General features: G+C 43.9%; 1 protein-coding gene across 1 annotated transcript in view; it reads right to left on the bottom strand.

The window, feature by feature from the left end:
- Positions 1-1,107: 1,107 nt before the first annotated feature.
- Positions 1,108-17,263, bottom strand: part of NCALD (neurocalcin delta) — a 55,532-nt gene continuing 39,376 nt past the window's right edge. Inside the window, exons 3-4 of the mRNA XM_071554058.1 lie at positions 11,470-11,575; positions 1,108-11,241 (exon numbers count right to left, since the gene is read on the bottom strand). Of these exons, the coding sequence (XP_071410159.1) occupies positions 11,144-11,241; positions 11,470-11,575 (204 nt within the window). The 3' untranslated portion in view covers positions 1,108-11,143. The remainder of the gene's footprint in view (positions 11,242-11,469; positions 11,576-17,263) is intronic.

Below are 17,263 nucleotides of genomic sequence, written 5' to 3'. Positions count from 1 at the left end.
TCCAGTCCTGGACTGTGGGGGTGCAAGATGTTCTCCAGTGCCTGTTGGTGGCCATCACCTGGAGCCAGGCTCTGTCCTGGGACAAAAGCCTTGGCCTTTGCACATTGAAATATAAGATGCATGGGCCAGCAGAGGTGGCAAAGTGGAGGATTTCAGTACTCCTGTGCAAATAAACATCCCCATACACACCTGCCTTTTTATGCCAAATTGTATTATGGCCCTAATGGGATGGTAAGGAGAACACACATCACAGGGAGATTGGTACACTGGGAAGTTCATGCAATAAAGCTGGTTTGAAGTTTCACTGAGCACAGGGGGTACCTGGACACTGTAACTGATGCTCCATCCAGCCTCCAGCTTGTCTCAAATTCATATTAAATGTGCAGTTCCACAAATATGCTTTTGTTTTTTGTTTTGTTTTGTTTATTCTCAAGAGGAAATAGACACTGATTGCTGTTACCTTCCCATGGGATTTAAACTACTTTTATCTCTCCAGTGCTAATCACAGCTCCAAATTTAACCCAGGTAAAAGTTTGAGGAGTTTAAGGAGCACGCACAGGAGCATGAGGCAACCTCCTCCAGAGCCTGTCTGAGGTTGGCAGGAGTCCCTGCTGTGACAAGCTCGGCTGCTGCATCATGAGCCACATCTCAGAGCAACTAATCGGAGCTACCACCCTGCCAGCCTGAGCTCCCTCTCCACATGATGGTGTGTAAGTCTTCAGGGGGGGAAAAAATGCCCTAAACCAGGAGAGGGATTTACCTGTGGCAGGGAAAGTTGCTGTCAGTCAGCTAAGCTGGTCTTTCCAGCTCCAGAGAACCAGGGTTCTCAGCCTTGTGCTGTCCTTCCTTTACTTTTATGAACCACTCCAGGTTATCCTGCTCTGTGCCCAGCTGCTGGCTTTAGCTGCTGGAGGAAAAGCTGTGTTAGCAGTGGAGAGCCCAGCTGGCTGCAACGTGCCGGCACAGCGCCCATGCTCAGCTTAAGCCCTGGCTAAGCCCTCCAGATTGGCTTTCACAGCTGCTGACTCTTTGCCCATGGTGGTGAGTGGGACAGGAGCTTTGAAGACAGCAGGCAAAGGCTTTGAGACTCCAGCATGAAGGGAGTAACTGCGTGGCACACCATAGCTAGCTGCAGCAGAATGTTTATTAGTAGGAAAGAACATTTAGGGGATTTCAGTAGGTGAATTTGTTTGAACCATTTGTATCCACCATACATTGGTTTTCATCAAGATTGTTCCAGGTTACATGTTTATATAAGAAAACAATAATTAATATTTAGGTGCAATCAGTAATTCCAGTATGAAAAAGCACCGTGTCACAAAACAGTTTACAATACAAAAGTCTTCAAAGTCTAACATGTAAAAACAATATATTTGTTCAACAATAATAACAATAAGGTAAAAAAATTTCTTATTTCCCTTCAAACAATACTGCTTATATATTTTGGCACTGAAGAAGAAACTATCACAAATGCGCCTTTTTAACCACACAATGCTGTTTTGTGAGTGTCTATATAACAAGGAAAAACATGCTTTTGAAGTCAGTCATTTTGCCCGGTGCGTTTGAACTGCTTTCTCTATTAAGGAAAAAAAACCAACCTAAAAGAAAAGTAACTCCTAAGCTGCAGCATGTCTTGTCTTTTGGCCCAGGACACAATCTGGAGAAGTGTCTCTCAGACTCAATCCATCCAGTAAATCAGCCCTGTCTAAAAGGTTGGATTCAAGCCCCACTTCCCTCCCCAAACCTGACAAGAAATGTAGACCTAAGCCCCTCAAATGATCCTGTCTTTTAGGGACTGAACCCAAATTCTTGCTATACTAAGCACCCCCATAAGATTCTGACCCTAAAATTGCTGCTCAGACTCTTTTCCTTAATTCTTTAATTTTGCTTAATTCCCCCAAACTTTAGTTGATTAATTTTAAAGTCACTTGCACAAATGGTTTTATAATGTGGGCCCATCATTTTTGTCCTGGTATAGCCATCAATTCCAAGGAAAACCGAGTGTGCATGTACATGAGCTGAGGGGTAAGGGAGCCTGATGCCAGCGGGGTGCCCTGGGTCAGGAGACATTCCTCCCAGGTCTCCTCCTGGGGCCAGGGCTGGCACACAGCATGGGAGAGGGAAGCTTGAATCTGAGAGAGTGTAAGACAGAAAAGTAGACTTTTCAGGAAGAATTCATTTCTACTCAAAACTGACCCCTATTAAAAGAAGAACGCAGGTGCTACGCGCCGGTTGAGACACTGGTGCCTGCGTGCAGCTACAAGGACCCTTGAAAAAGGCTGATTCTAGTGAACATGCAGTCCTTGGTGCTATCTCTAAAAGCTGAACAGTAAACAAACAAACAAAAATTTTAAGTAGTTTTTACATCTTACATCAAAGATGCCACTCCAAAAACACAATAGTATCACACATTAATTAGTACAGTCTTAAAAATGCAAACCAACGCTGGCAAGACTCCCATACATTCTGCATATCGTATGTACAGAAGATAACAGCTTCTTGAGAGGAGAGGACAGTCGTGGAGAGATAATCTTCTGTTTTCTGAGTGCATTGCATAATACAAATACATTATCAGCGTAAGAAAACTTTACTGTAACACTTAAGACTTCAAGGAAGGTCTTAACTGGAAGCAGGGGAACCGTGCACGTGCGGGGGGGCACAAAACACACAACCCCCCACCAAATTCTGCGTCTCCTTTGGTGGCCTGGTCATCTACTTCCATTTCACCAGGTAGGTTTAACATGTCACTCAGTGGGTCCAGGCTCCCAAAGCACACAGCAGCACAGGGCCACATCCCCCTACACTGCCCCTGGTTTGCCTGAAGGCTGCTTGCCTCTGCATGTCCTTTCATAGGCTGTACCTGGCCAAGAACTAGCTGGAGGCTCAGAATACCACCAGACGAGCTTACAACAGAACCAGTGGGGAAAATAAACACATCACGATAGCTACAGGCAACTACACACAGGATACTAACACTTCTAAACAGCCATAAGAAAAATATGCAGACCAAATTAATTTAATTCACAGTTGTCCCTCTCCTTTCTGAGTGGTAAAAGTCTTCCTTAGGATATGTAGGTTTGCTTACAAAGCATTCATCTAGAGAGGTATCTAATTTTGCCAAGACACAGGATATGCTGAACTCCATGCTGCTGCAGTTAGTCTGTCCATGGGAGATTATTTAAAGTTTGATCTGGTACCTCTGCTCTATGCTGCAATGAGGCAACAGCCTGAGGGAACAGAGATGAGAAAGCTCTCCCTGTGGAATAGTCATGGATTTAGATAGGAACTGGACACTTCATTAAGCTTTTAGCCATGGTTTATCTCAATTTATTAGTTTCTACAGCATCAAAAGTATCTGCCTAAATTTAAACAAACAAATTGTCAGAGTTTCACCCCAGCCAGCAACTAAGTCCCACACAGCCACTCCCTCCCTCCCAGTGGGTGGAGGAGAAAATTGGAACTCCTAAGTTGAGATAAAGACAGTTTAACAGGGAAAGCAAAAGACCCATGCACAAGCAAATCAAAATAAGGCATTAATTCCCCAATTCCCATGGGCAGGCAGGTGTTCAGCTATCCCCAGGAAAAAAGGCTCCATGATGGTGACTTAGGAAAAGAAATGGCATCCCTCTGAACACGTGCTTCCTTCTCCCCGCCCCCCCCCGCCCCCATCTTTGCTTACTGACCAAGACACTGTATGGTCTGGGATAATCTCTGGGGTCAGCAGCTCTGCCTGTGTTCCCTCCCATCTCCTTGCGCAGCCCCAGCCCCATCACTGATGGGGTGGGGTGAGAAACAGAAAAGCCTTTGACACTGTGTGAGTGCTGCTCAGCAGTAATGAAAACATCCTCCTGTTATCAACACTATTTCCCTCACAAATCCAAAACTTAGCCCCATTCTAGCTGCTGTGAGGAAAATTAGCTCTACCACTACCAAAGCCAGCATACAAATGTGTAACTACTCACTTTTGCATCCATCACATCATTCACTCAGCAATATTTAAAAATAAAAAGGAATTAAGTACTTCCGTCAGAAGAGGAAAATATTGATCACTTCAGGTTCAAATGCGAAATAGAGCTGAATATACAAATATTAACTACAAGACTTCTTGGATGGAATTGAAGTGAGCAATTGGAAGAGACATATTGAAATGCAGTTCTATCTGTTTCCTTGCAGCAAGTGTATAGAGAAAAATAAGCCCTAATGTAATTAAGCACTTAATTTTTACCAGGCACAGTGAGCCCATCTTGGTAGTAATTGCTCAGATAGCTCTGCTCTTGGAATCACTGGGATTTTTGCATAAGAGCTGAAGGACCAGTGGAGCTAAATCTAAGAGGATCCGAGATAATGAAATAAATAACAAACACATTGAAAAAACGAATAAGAAAATTAAACACAAGATAGCAAAGAAACAAGATATTGTAGAGCATTTTTATGACTAACATGGAGCACGATGTCTTTAGTAATCTTCCTTAGATTTTATCAGATTGAAACCCTGGTTTTGTTTTTAATCTTTCTTTCAGATACTAATAAAAACCATTTGGTCGCCCTGGAAATGGGAACAAGATAATGACAGAAAATAAAAAAGTGATGGTGGCAAGGAACTGTGAGTTCTCCCCCAAACAACCACATTGGACTCATTAATCTTCCCTCTGAGTGCAGCCAATGAGCAGCACAAACGAAGTGTAGAATCTAAGAAGATTTTCTCAGGTGGGTTTCCTAATCACCATCATCCTCTCATCCCATTTGGTAGGGAAACATGAGACCAACCCTGAAAACCACTGAAAACCCTGTCCTCAGGGAGGAGAAAACCAGAGGTCACACTTTCAACATATGTTTTTGACAGATAGCAGGAAGAGTTTCTAGCTGACATTACTATGCCAAGATTATCTCTTGGTGCACAGCATTTGAGTGCTCCAGTCAGGATGGTGATGCATTGGAAAATGCTGCTCTGGCCTGGAATAAATCAGGTCTTTCTCGAGCAAACCACGGGTAGCAGAAAGCGAGCACTGGTCAGGTTCAGTCTGCTGTGCCTCAGCAAACCCATACATGATAATAAAAATCATGTTGTTCCAGAGGTTCAGTGTGCCCTTGAAATGTTTAATACTGCTATTACTTAATAATGGGAAATCCATTCTGTGGTTGGCAAGATACACAGAGGTGGGGCAAAGGCTGGGAACCAAATCAGAAGCTGTTCCATCTAAGTGCATCAAACTTGGCTCCTTCAGATGCCAGGGGCTTGTGTTTGTTATTTATTTACACAGGGTTTATGAATGGCAACTGAGAGGTGGCTGCAAAGACTCAGAGAGCTGGACATCCTGAGTGCATGCCCTAGGAAGGTGAGAACATCTTTGGTATAAGATCAGGGCAAGAGGGGAAGATCTAAAACCTGTCTCAGCTGCACATTAAGTGAACACCAGAGAGAGGGTGGCTGTTGTGTGCCTTCAGATCTAGGAAGCCCTCAGCAGGCCTAATAAGCTCAGATGACCATCTCTGTGACAGGACCCAGAGTCCCCATCCTCAGCACATGGTGACATGGGGATGAAGCAGCCCAGGATGTCCCATGGACTCAGCTGGCACAGAGGAGCTATTCTGTGCTGACTACTGCCAAGAGGATTTCATCACATGAATTCAGACCCAGGGATAAAGGCAGTGATGTCTTTTACAGTTTTTCATTTATATAGTCTTTTTGCATTGTTCACTACAACCCAAGCTTTTTTTTTCCTTGCTTATTGTGCATTAATCAGCTTTTTACATGTGATAGCTTAATCTCAACTATACATTAAAATAACATGACCCATGAGACCAGTGAGGAAATCAAACCTGTACATTGCAAGAAGCCCCTCGAATCTGGCCTTTCGAGCTGTTATTTGTTAAGATACGGACAGTACACCTGAAAAGCTTTATAACTTCTCCTGTGAAAATCCTCACTCCTGAAACAACTTCTTAGTATGGATGATTTGGAAGAAACAGCAGCAAAATCCAGGCTTCTGAGAGTCCCATAGTAGACAGGGGTTGTTTCTGCAAGGGGCAAGGAGAGTGACTTTGTATCCAGCTGATGGTTCTACTTCTCTGAAGGCCAGGGGCACCTAATGTGTTCTGCAGCCCCTCAGCGCTGGTCCCAGTTTCTAGTGTCACTGCTTTCCATGACAATTTACAATCCCTGCTACTTTTCCCCCATGTGCTTAAAACACAGCTGTTCTTCCCACCTTCCCCAGCCTGCAAAATGACACCTGGGCTTTGTGAGTCAACTAGAGCTTTCCATTCTTTTCTATCATGACCAGGAAGGAAGATCCTGCAGGCAATGTTTTGCCCTCAGTTACATTTAGGGAAAGCCCCATGTTCCTCCAGGGACCTATTTGCTCAATTCCTGCCAGGGCGTGATGAACAGCTCTGCTGCTTGCATGTAAGGAAGAGCAGCTGCATGTTCACGTTGGAGGTATTTTAGAGAGTACTTTGTCAGTGCCTCTGATGGAATACACATCAACAGAGCTGCTCAGACAGAAAGTGCAATTTCTGGTCTAGCCCTATCTTGGAGCACATCACACCACGAGTTTGATGTATCGCTGCTTTGTACCATATCTGCCTACTGCACAGTCAGTGGAAAACTCTGCATGCAGCTCTGAGCACTGCTCAGCTGTCTGACACTTGCCAAGTTTGTCTCCAATTCTAAACACAATTTCTGCCTGGGATAACAAGGAAACCAACTTCCCCCACTTTAAGACCCCTCTGTGAGACCCTGCTCAGTAAGACAGGGAGCAAAGAATGTATCCAAATGCTTGTGTGAAGGGCAGGTGAAATATGCTTCACCAGTCTTGCACCAGGTACCTGACATCTAACTCCTGAGCCCAAACACTGCCTTGCAAGGAAACAGGGAGCACCATGAGAAAGACAAAAGGAGGTGCTGGTGTAGTGGGTGTTCAGGAAGACTCATCCAGCTCTCCCCTCTGATTGTTTCACTTAGCACTTGTACACTAAGCTTCAAAAGGAAACTCTTTTGAAGAATGCCTCCTTGATCCTGATGTACTGTATTGCTATCATGTTGCATCTTCACCAGTGGTGCTAAGAAAAAAAGAGGTGAATTTTAAAAGAAGGAGGCAGCTCAGCTCAGCTCAGGGCATTTCAGAGGCAGGAGATTCCCTTCTCACTGCCATGTGTCCCCAGGGACCTGCCAGTTATCACCGTGTTCCCTGGTTCACATGTACTGAGACGTATGGCCAAGGCCATCTTCTTATCTCGGCTTAGTCTGCAGATTAGGGCTCAACATCAAGTTACCACAGTTCACCCAGTTTCCATGAGTCAGCTGAGATGAAGTTCTGCTCACGGCAACTGAAAGGTAATGCGACTTAACCTGGTCTGAAGTGAAAGAAAATTTAGCTAAGCCGCATTATTGCGCTTTTGCCATCAGTAGAGAGCACATGCTGCAGAGCCCTGGGGCTCAGCCCCTAGGGGCAATGTTCAAACCATATGTGATCACTTCTTGTGCTGGTATGCAGTATTTCTGCACACAGACCTCAACCAGCTACAGAACTGCTGGCTTACTGTTTTAAGCAGCAGAACATATTAAGGTCATGCCTTATTACACAGAACAACAAGATAAAAACCCTACAAGCTCTTAAGAACAGCAAGAGGAACAGCACAGCACTGGGTATCTCATGGACATCCACTGCTGTGGACTGACAAGGCTTCACACACTGTTGAAACAAAAATATTTCTTCAGTGTCTCTCAAACCACAGGTGCTTAGAAAAACACACCCGTGTTTGTTTTACAAGGGCTGTGTTCCCTTTTCCCTTCACAAAGCATTCTAAACCAAAGACAGTCTGCTGCAAAATTCACAAGCCATAGCACTCACTTCATATCTTCTGGCACCGAGTCTGGCAAGCTGACTTGGAATGTTGGATAAATAGGCATAGTGTTTTCCATGGATTCACTCTACATGTGGGATGTATTCATTAATTCTTTTAGACAATACATGAGTGAAAGTTGCCTCTTGCACATGCAACTAAAACTGGAGAATGCATCCACAAAATTGAGATATGATATGAAATAGTATGTGCTGTCTGCCATCCTTCCTATATGAAGATATTACTAAAGGATCACTCGTAAGTGTCTGACTTGGTGTGCTATTTTATGCAGGATATGCCACTTTGCCTTCAAAGCTTTATGAAGGCAGTTATGATTGCAAATGCAAATGGCAGCAAAGCAGAAAATTCCAGTCTGAGGCACAGCATACCACTGCTGCCCTGCTGATCTGAGGTCTGCGGGTGCTCCTATCACAGTTCCAGCTATGGATCACTCTTTAAGTACATGCAGAGGAGGAGAAAGGGATAGTTAATAATTTAAAACAATACCAGTCAGTGGTAGTCAGGTAAAAGAATAACCCTTAGTTCACTCTGTAAATATTTATATAATACTCTTATCTCCAGCTATGTCCTCTGCAGCTGTAGGCTAATGCTTATTATTCCAAATTTTGGGAACTGTGGGAGAATTACATTTCCACTGGCCTGGAGTCATAGCACAGGTTGTGTTTTCAAACACATGTTGTATGGTAGTAACAAGAAAGGAGCTCCAAAACTTCTGAGCAAAAACAAACTGAGAGATTAGGTTTTGGGCCAGAAATATCCTGTCAAACAAAAAAGAGGCTGGATGCAGTTGCTTCAATAAAAGGCCGTGTTTTAAAAGTTTCAGTTTCAAGCAATTGCTTTCAAAGTATTAAGAAGAAGATGGAATTGTAGAAGGTATCCAAGTTCACTTTTAGTAAATGCCAGCTTTGGATGTGGGTGTCTGCACTGAGCTAGCAGGTTAGAAGTTCAGCAGGGATCCTCTGGTGTGACCTTGTCCTGCTGCCCGGGCTGGGGTGGTGACAGAGTGCCCCAGGAGCAGCTGAGATGGCAGGAATCATCATTCCCATCTGGAAGAGGTGGGTGTTGATCAGTTCATGCCCACTGACCTTCCTGCAGCAATCCCCAGAATCAAGAGGGAACATGACTTTCAATATCCTTGAGGTAATGGATTTAGGAGAGAGGGCTTCTCCAGATAAAGCGGAAAATTACCTTGAAGAAAGTAGGCATAGACTCTCCTTTGAAGGGTTAGATTTGTGCATGGGACTTCTAATGAAGATTTGGGAGAAAGAGGTAGGGAACATTTCCATCAGCCAGAAGAATTGGTGCAAAACTTGTCAGGGATGCTTGCGACAGCTAAAATCACTGGGTATTGAAATCTGTTTGTGTCTGTGTTTGGGCCTCTTTTGCTTTCTCATTTTCCCACACTCATCTCTGCTCAGTATTTTGATTAACATAAGGGGAATATATCATCAGCTGGATTTCTGTCATTGTTTGAGTCAAAGGTGTGTGCTTGACGATATTTATTGAGTGTGATTAGCCACTCATAGTAATTTTTAGTACAACCAATTAACAATGTTATTTTCAATTTACTTTTATTGTCTTTTAACATGCTTTGCACTTCACACCTGGCAAAGCAAATAATATGAAAAAATCAAGTTTAGGACTGTTTCTGTCAGTTATTGTACATGCTAGGTAATGTTCCACAGGAAATTATTCATACTTAACTACTTACTCCTGACTTCTAATTAGTACTTAGCAAATCATCATCTGCAAAGCAGACTTATTTTACTTAGTTTATTTTAAATTAAGGCTACTGGGGATTAGCATCTACAAGGTCACTTGACAAAATGCCAGCCTTGCCTGTCAGACAAAGGTTACTCTAACAAGCTCATGAATTCCCAACACTGTGTGCTGCCTGCATGGGTACCTCTCCAACAGGATCACAGAGCAGACTTTAGCTAATGACTGATTAATGCCAATTTAGTCAACATAATGCCTCTTGTGCTAAAGCTTTTCCGTTGCAGCAGTGCTTGTAAAGTCCCTAAGAAATCCCACATACGTGTACTAGCTTTGCATACAGCAACTTTGACCAAAGGAAGGTTTTGCAGCAGCAAATTTCAGAACTCCTGCATCTAGGTGAAAAGATAAACATTCAACATTTCTCTCAAGAGCTGATCTTTTTTTGTTTTAATTTTTATATATATAAATATATCATAAAGCGTACCATTTCCTCATTTCAGTACAGATTTTTGAACTTTACTAAAATAAATGAAATATAAATGCTACAATTTTATGTTTAAAACAACTTTTGATGACAGCCTTCCCCTAAGAGCAGGCCCAGAAACTCTGTTAGCTACATGGAGAGAGACAAAAACACCCCCAAAAACCTCCTCCTATGCAAGATCATTCCGAAAAGCAGATGTGCCTCAGCTGGAGATGCTTGCAGGTGTCCGTGAGTTCCTCACGTGAATGCCCACCCTCCTTAGTAGCAACTGCTTTATAACTAACCTGAAAATTTCACATTCAACATGTATCTCCCTTAAATTCATTGTCAAGACCCAGTTATTCGTATCTGTGTCTACCTTTACTAATCCCAAATGGCAAGAGGTATTGTCAGTTGTGGATTTGGAGATCAGGATTGCAAATTTCTGAATTTTCAGATAAAGCCATGTGAATTCAACCACTGTAAACCTAGTTAAAAAATGTCAACCTTTGTTTTGTCCCTTCTTCACAACCTGGCAAACGTTCACAGCATTGAAACAACGAGGCATAGGACTGGACAATATACCCCACACGATTTGAACTTTTGTACTTTTTCCCAGTCCTGTCTTTGACCTTAACTGGTGCCACCTGGACAGGAGAGGAGGTTCTAGGTGAATCTTACCCCACCTGTCACAACCCCTTTGGTTCAGCCTCTAGAACACTTTCAGGTCCTGCAGGTGAATACGTAAAAACTAAAGTAGCATTCTAAAATCTGTCAGTGTGTCTTGCTGCCAAAGGTATTGTTGTTTGTTTACTCCTCCTGAACACAGTCTTTCCAAAACAGACACATTAAAACAAACAAACAAACAAACAAATTTTTAAAACAATGATAACACCACAATATCTGTTTAAAACAGTACTGCCCATGCTCTGGACAAATTGTTAAGAGCAATTCAGCATTCTTATAATTAATCCACAACAAAAGAAGCTATAAGATGCCACAAATGAAGGCATAATTGGCCATACAGAGGCAACACTACCATGAATGTTGTTTGGCAAGGGAAAAAAAAGCAGATACATAATTCATCCAAAAACAGGTTCAGAACTGCCCGGCGCTGCTGGGATCACACTGCAAGAGACGGACTATGGATGGATCACTCTTGGCGCCTCGAATGAACTCTTCCAGAGAGAGCTTTCCTAGAAAAGAAACACGTTAACTTAGCGCACACGGTGGGTTGCAGCACACCTGCCAAGCCTCCGGACAAACATGGGAGCTGGGGGAGCCCAAACAAAATCCTTGTGAAAACAACCCTGCAAGGCAAAGTCCTGCCTGACTACACCCTGTTGGCCTTGTATGGAGGTGGCTTTGTAGGGTCATCCCGTGTGGGCAGGACACCCCAGCCACCCCATCTCAAGGGTGCCTACCATCACGGTTGGTGTCCATCTGGCGGAAGATCTTCTCTGTCCTCTTCTCTGGTGTTGACTCATCTTCTGGCATCTTCATTACAGAAGAAACCATCTTATAGATTGCCTGTGTACAGACACGAGCAAAGAGCTGGTAAGAAACACATTATCTTAATGCAAGGATATGATTGCCTCCTGGTGACAGATACAGGCAGAAAATATCCTGGGAACATCCGCTGGGACCTGTTCTGGGATGCTGAAGGGTGTTGAGTGGCACCAGCACACTCAGCTTCCCTCTTCAGTGGGATACTCATTTATGAAATACTGTGTTTCTTCATTTAGTCATGGTTGAACACCATCTGGTTTAGACTGAGGTTACATTTTTCCTTACTGAAACAGTCTTTGGATGAATTTACCATTTGTAGAGCATGTTAGGCATTGGCAGCTCCCAGACCCTGGGGGAATGTTCCATCCTGTGGTGTGCCTCCATGCTTTGTCCTCCCAGGTTCCATTCTCATCACACCTGTCTCCTCACCCGGCCTTTGCTTTCCTTTCATCTCCTTTCTCTCCCTCCTTGGTCAGCATCCTGTCCTGTGGTAGGGAGGGCAGTGACTCACTCCCCATGTTTGCTTTGTCTCACAGAGACTGGACCATCAAGGAGCTGGCCTTTTCCTTGGGTGTTGGTGTACATACACAACTCAAATTCCCATTCACAATTTGTTCCACAGAGACCAGATGTTCTGGTCCCACAGAGCACCAGTATCACCCATAGCTATTTTCTGCACAAATAAATCCATGAGTCACATTTGGTACTAGCTCCCCTGAAAGAAGGGTAATGTTAATTTTAAAACAAGGATGAAGATCTGTCTCTGAACTGCTTGTGTAAATCTTGCCAGCAAACATGAGCATGCAGCACCAATAAACTAGTGGGTTTTGCATTAGGTATCTTTGCAGTGCTGCAGCTGGGAGAACAGCAACACCCAGACAACTTCAGGGTGGTGGGCTTCCGGGATTCTCAGGCATTTGGAGAGGCAGCACATCCCTGCCCAAGGCAGCATTGCCCCAGTCTAACCAGCTCCTTATGTCTCCCATTGAAGCTCGTTGGCTGTTGGGTGCTGCACTAGGCATCACTCTGCCCTGCAGTCCTGTAGATGTGGATCAGTTTCTCCCACAGATTCAAATTCTTGTTTTACTCCAGTATAGTTAATAACTCAGTGCAGACATGACTGCTTTAGTTATTGGTTGTCCCCTCCCTCCTGTTCTGGGAGGGGGGTCCTTGGTGCAAGCCCCACATTGCTGACAGGGTCACCTGTCTCCCCCTTTCCCCTTCATGAAGGCACTCTGCTCATGTCACCTGGCCCAGGATCCCCAAGGACTGGCTCCAGAAATGAAATAGCAGAGATGGAGGATGCTGCTAAGCAGCACAGACATTTTACACTCAGACTAGGTAGCACTCACTTCCTTGGCCATCTTGCTGACTTCTCCTCTGTCAACAGCTCACTTTTCACATCTCCTGGCCTTTAAATAACTTCAAGACTTACACCCCAAGAAAAGCATGTCTTTTTTAATTAACTATCCCTCGCTTATGCTCAGCATAATCAAATATCTGCTCTCCCAGTTATGCCACCAGGACTGTGGCCATGGATTTTCAGGTCTGCTCTCTGGTAGTCTGTAGCACAGAACCTGAACAGAGAAATACAGGTGAACATTTCAGCTTGAACTGCTGCTGGCTGAATGGAAAAGTGACAGGCACCCTTTTAATCATCACCATCATGATTTGCACGGCAGGAGTGCCCAAAGGCTCCCAAGAGAATTCGGTTCCAGACTACTGGGCAGAGCAGGCAGGGATGCTGTCTACATACCGGCATCCTCTGATACCAAGAGAACAGAAGAAATTATGAACATGCAAGCACATAAACACAGGGATGAGGGATCTGGGGGAAGGAGGCAACAGGGGAAGAAAAAAAGAAGAGGATAGGCATTAAGAATTTACACCTTCCTCATCCTCATCAGCATGCAGGACTCGCAAGGGTCAGAGCAGAGATGAGGCTTATAAATCTGCTAGTGTTTAAGCATCTGAAGCTGTCTGGCTTTTGTCTGGGGTAGGAAGAGAGGTGGAGGGGTCATTCCCTCACTCTGTGTGAGAGGATAGCAAAGCAGAGCCTCTGTATTGAAAGTGTGGGAGGAATTCATCAGCTCGGGAGTGCAGAGGTATTTACTCTGATCAAAGTAGCCATAGTAAGAATATGCAGATTTTTTAGGACAAAAAAAGCACTTCAGGATGACTTCATCCCACAGGGTCCTTTTCACAGAGGCACGTGAAGGGAATAACAAATGAGATATTCTAAGAAAGCTAGACAGGAATAACATAGTAAGCGTTCCTTTCATGATGAAAATGGTTACTCTGGACAAATTCTTATGTCCTTACTCAGAAGTTTAGTGGAAAGTTTTCCCAAAATAAAAGCCAGTTAAAGCTGATTAAGAATCTTGAGACTTACCCCATATTAATACAATGCAGCTACACAGAGCTCGTTATTGCATGTTTGAAAGAGCCAGTCCTGAAAGGAAGTTGGTTTCATGCTATAATTACATAGAGTTGGGCTGTACTAAGTCTGTGCTGGGACCTGGGACGGAAAGGCTGCAGAGACTCCACTCCTCATGGAGTGCAACTCCTCAGTCTCCCAGCACCTGTACTGCAAACCATCCGTGGTACTCAGCAGGAGAAAGTTTGGAGGTTGCTGTATATCAGCAGCCTCCTGAGTCAGGGCTTTTACCTCCTTACAGCTCTCTGGCACCCGTGAATGCTACCAAGAGGTTGTGCCTCCAGAGCCCTGTGCACATCACTGGAGCAAGGACAGGCTTCAGCTTCATCTGCTGCCTTGCTGAACAGTCCCTTTTGATTTTCCAGCTGCATATGGATGAGCAGCAGTGGGTAATTTAGTGCAAATCTCACCCCTTTGCCTATTCACACCAGTTTTGCTCCCAATTGCTGGCTGCTGCTGCTGCACTCAGGCCAGAAACCTGGGTGAGAGCTGCATTTTCCTGGTATACTTGGCGCTGTCAAAAAACTCCTTACAGTGATGGCAGCAAAGACAGTACAAATTTTCAGTCCATCCTTTTTACTCTGTTGAAATAAATTTTGACAGCTAAAAGTCTCATGAGGTGAATAATCAGCCTGAAAAAAATTGCTTTCCTCTCAGTCTCCTGGGGATTTTTGACACTGTCTTTACAGAGGCATATCAGCTTCTGCTTCTTCCCATACCAGCTTCTGTTTCTTCCTGGCTTGCAAATAAGCTAGCCCAGCAAGTGAAACATGTACTCTGTTTTTCTTAAATTTAAAGTGTTTATCTCTCTGTTCAGTTTTCTTAAGATGCCTTATGACTCCATACTGTGAAAAAATGTATCCTTAGAACAAGGTTTCCATCTCTTATTTGAACTCTCATTTTAAGAGACTGTAGCCAAATATGTCCTGTTTCAGCAAGGGGAAAAAACCCACAAATCTTCTAGCTGGTTTGCAGCTATTTTTGAGTAGACTGGACTATTTAGATTATAGGTAAACATATGGGAGACATGAAAAGCTCAGAGACATGAATCTGAGAGGAACTGTGGCAAGGTCTATCAAGAGGGAAAGCTATGAAGCATCTTCCCACAGTACTGTGCAGATGTGCTGTGCCTGGTAAGTTTAACAATATCCCATGGACCTTGTTTCTTTTAGGCTCTACAACAATCAATCCACCACTGAAGTCCTTCAAGTTATGTGAACCTCCAAACTGGGCAGTTGGCTCCATGTGGATCTCTCAGCAGGGCTTTTTGGAGACGGGTCTAGGGGATGCTCGTGGGTAGGTGTGGTGAGTCTGTGATGGACTACGCCTACATGGTTAACAGCACTATGGTATATGGAGCTTAAAGCAATGCAGATGCTTTGCCATCTAGCACACCACTTTGTAAAGAAAAGGGGCTTCAAAAAGCTGTTAGGAACCATTCATGTTCATCTCCTTGGCAGCTGGCCAGTCACTAGGGGTCCTGTGGGACATCTTAACCTGCAGTTCTGCTGTGTCAGTGCTGCTGCTGCTACCACTCTTACTCAAGCTCCTTATTGAAATGCTGAGCAAGAGTGCAATGCCTGCATTGCCTGCAGTGGCATCAGATTAGACCAGGGCAATGGAAGGGAAATGGAAAGAACCATCAGCATAACAGTGAAAATCACTGAGACAGGACTTTCAAAGCACAAAGAAAAGGAGATCAAAAACCAAGAAAAGTGTGCCTTGCCCCTATGTTATTTAAGATACAGTAATCCCACAGTAACAGGGACAGTATTTTTTAGTGAAACTAAGACTTGTAGACTGATGCTTATTCTTTTAGCATTCATTTTGATGTAGAGTCTTATGCAAAAATCCAATGAAAACATAATCCTGCTCTATCGATATGCAAAGTTATGCTAGATAAGGGACTTGTAATCAGTTCCTTTGAGACACATATCGGAGATATAACAGACTTCTGGTTTTCACAATCAGAAAGACTATGACAGCTGAGGGCCCCCAGGAAGACATGTGATACAGAATCCTGTCATCCCATATTAAAAAATAATCATCTTTCACAAATGAAAGGGATAGTTGTTTGCTGGCTCTTTGTATCTAATCACTGTACATCAAAGGAACCTCTCAACAAAGCAAGAAAATATACTCATCTACTTCAGCTTCGATATCAGCTGAACGTAGTTCTAGAGACTACACAATAAATCCACCCCCAGTGGGAGGAGCTGTGGGTGACCAGTGCAATACAGGGAAATCACTGCAAAAAAACCCTGGGAGAAGAGGGTGAGACCTATAAGCACACTGCCTCACAGGAAGCTCCATCACAGATAGGGCTACTTTCCTGACTGGAAAACTGCTGATAATCCACGGTACAGAAATAACTGTTGCTCAGGTTTGTCAGGCTGTTCACTTCCATAGTTACTTTTTGTGTGGTCCCTTAAAATTGAGTTCCTCATAATGAGATGAGATTATATGAAAGAAATTATCATGGAGTTGAGTTTCACGTTCAATCTGAAAGGAGGAGAAAGCCAAACCTCCCAAGAATTGCAGTGGAAGGGCTCGAGTGCCAGGCTGAGGGCTGTGTGCAGCCAAAGTGCTGCTCAGGGTTGGATATACACACTGATAGAATGCCACTCTACACTGATTCCTAACTTGCAATTCTGTTCAATGATGGAATTATGCTGTAAAGGACAATGCTATGATTTGGTACTGACAAGAATATGAAGAGGAGGCAGAACATTTCAGCCTCTGAACATGCTGGCAAGTAGATCTGGGATAACTGGAAAAAGCTGTTGGCTTTGCCTGTCCTTGTTTGGCTCACTACAGAAAATCCAGCCACCAATGTTTTCATTAAATTTGACATGAACAAATTTGTGGCCTTGTTCTCCCTGTTTGTAAATCTCCTGGCCTGTGGGGTTTGTGCTGCTTCTCAGCTTGGCGCCTTCCCGGGTTCCTCAGGAGCAGCGAGGGGTCCTGCAGCCCCTGGGGTGCCTCCTCCTCCTGAGGAGTGGGCGGTCACTGGGGTTTGGCTCCTTGTGTTTGCTATGTACTATATTAGTTCTTTTGGGATTCTTTGTGTTTTCTCACGAGGAGAAATACAGCTAGAAAAATAATAATTGACAAGTTGTTTATCCTGCTTGGAGGAGAGGAAGATTTGTAAGGAACAGAGTATCTTCTAATGCAAATATTCCATGGGGTTTGTCACGGCAGAGACAGGGAGGTCTCTGGGTCTGAAAGCAGTCCTGCTCCTCAACTCAGACACAGGAACACAAAAGTGAAAG

The sequence above is a fragment of the Pithys albifrons genome, chromosome 4 (assembly GCF_047495875.1).
Source record: "Pithys albifrons albifrons isolate INPA30051 chromosome 4, PitAlb_v1, whole genome shotgun sequence".
Lineage (NCBI taxonomy): Eukaryota > Metazoa > Chordata > Aves > Passeriformes > Thamnophilidae > Pithys > Pithys albifrons.
This window is presented reverse-complemented; position numbering and strand designations above follow the sequence as displayed.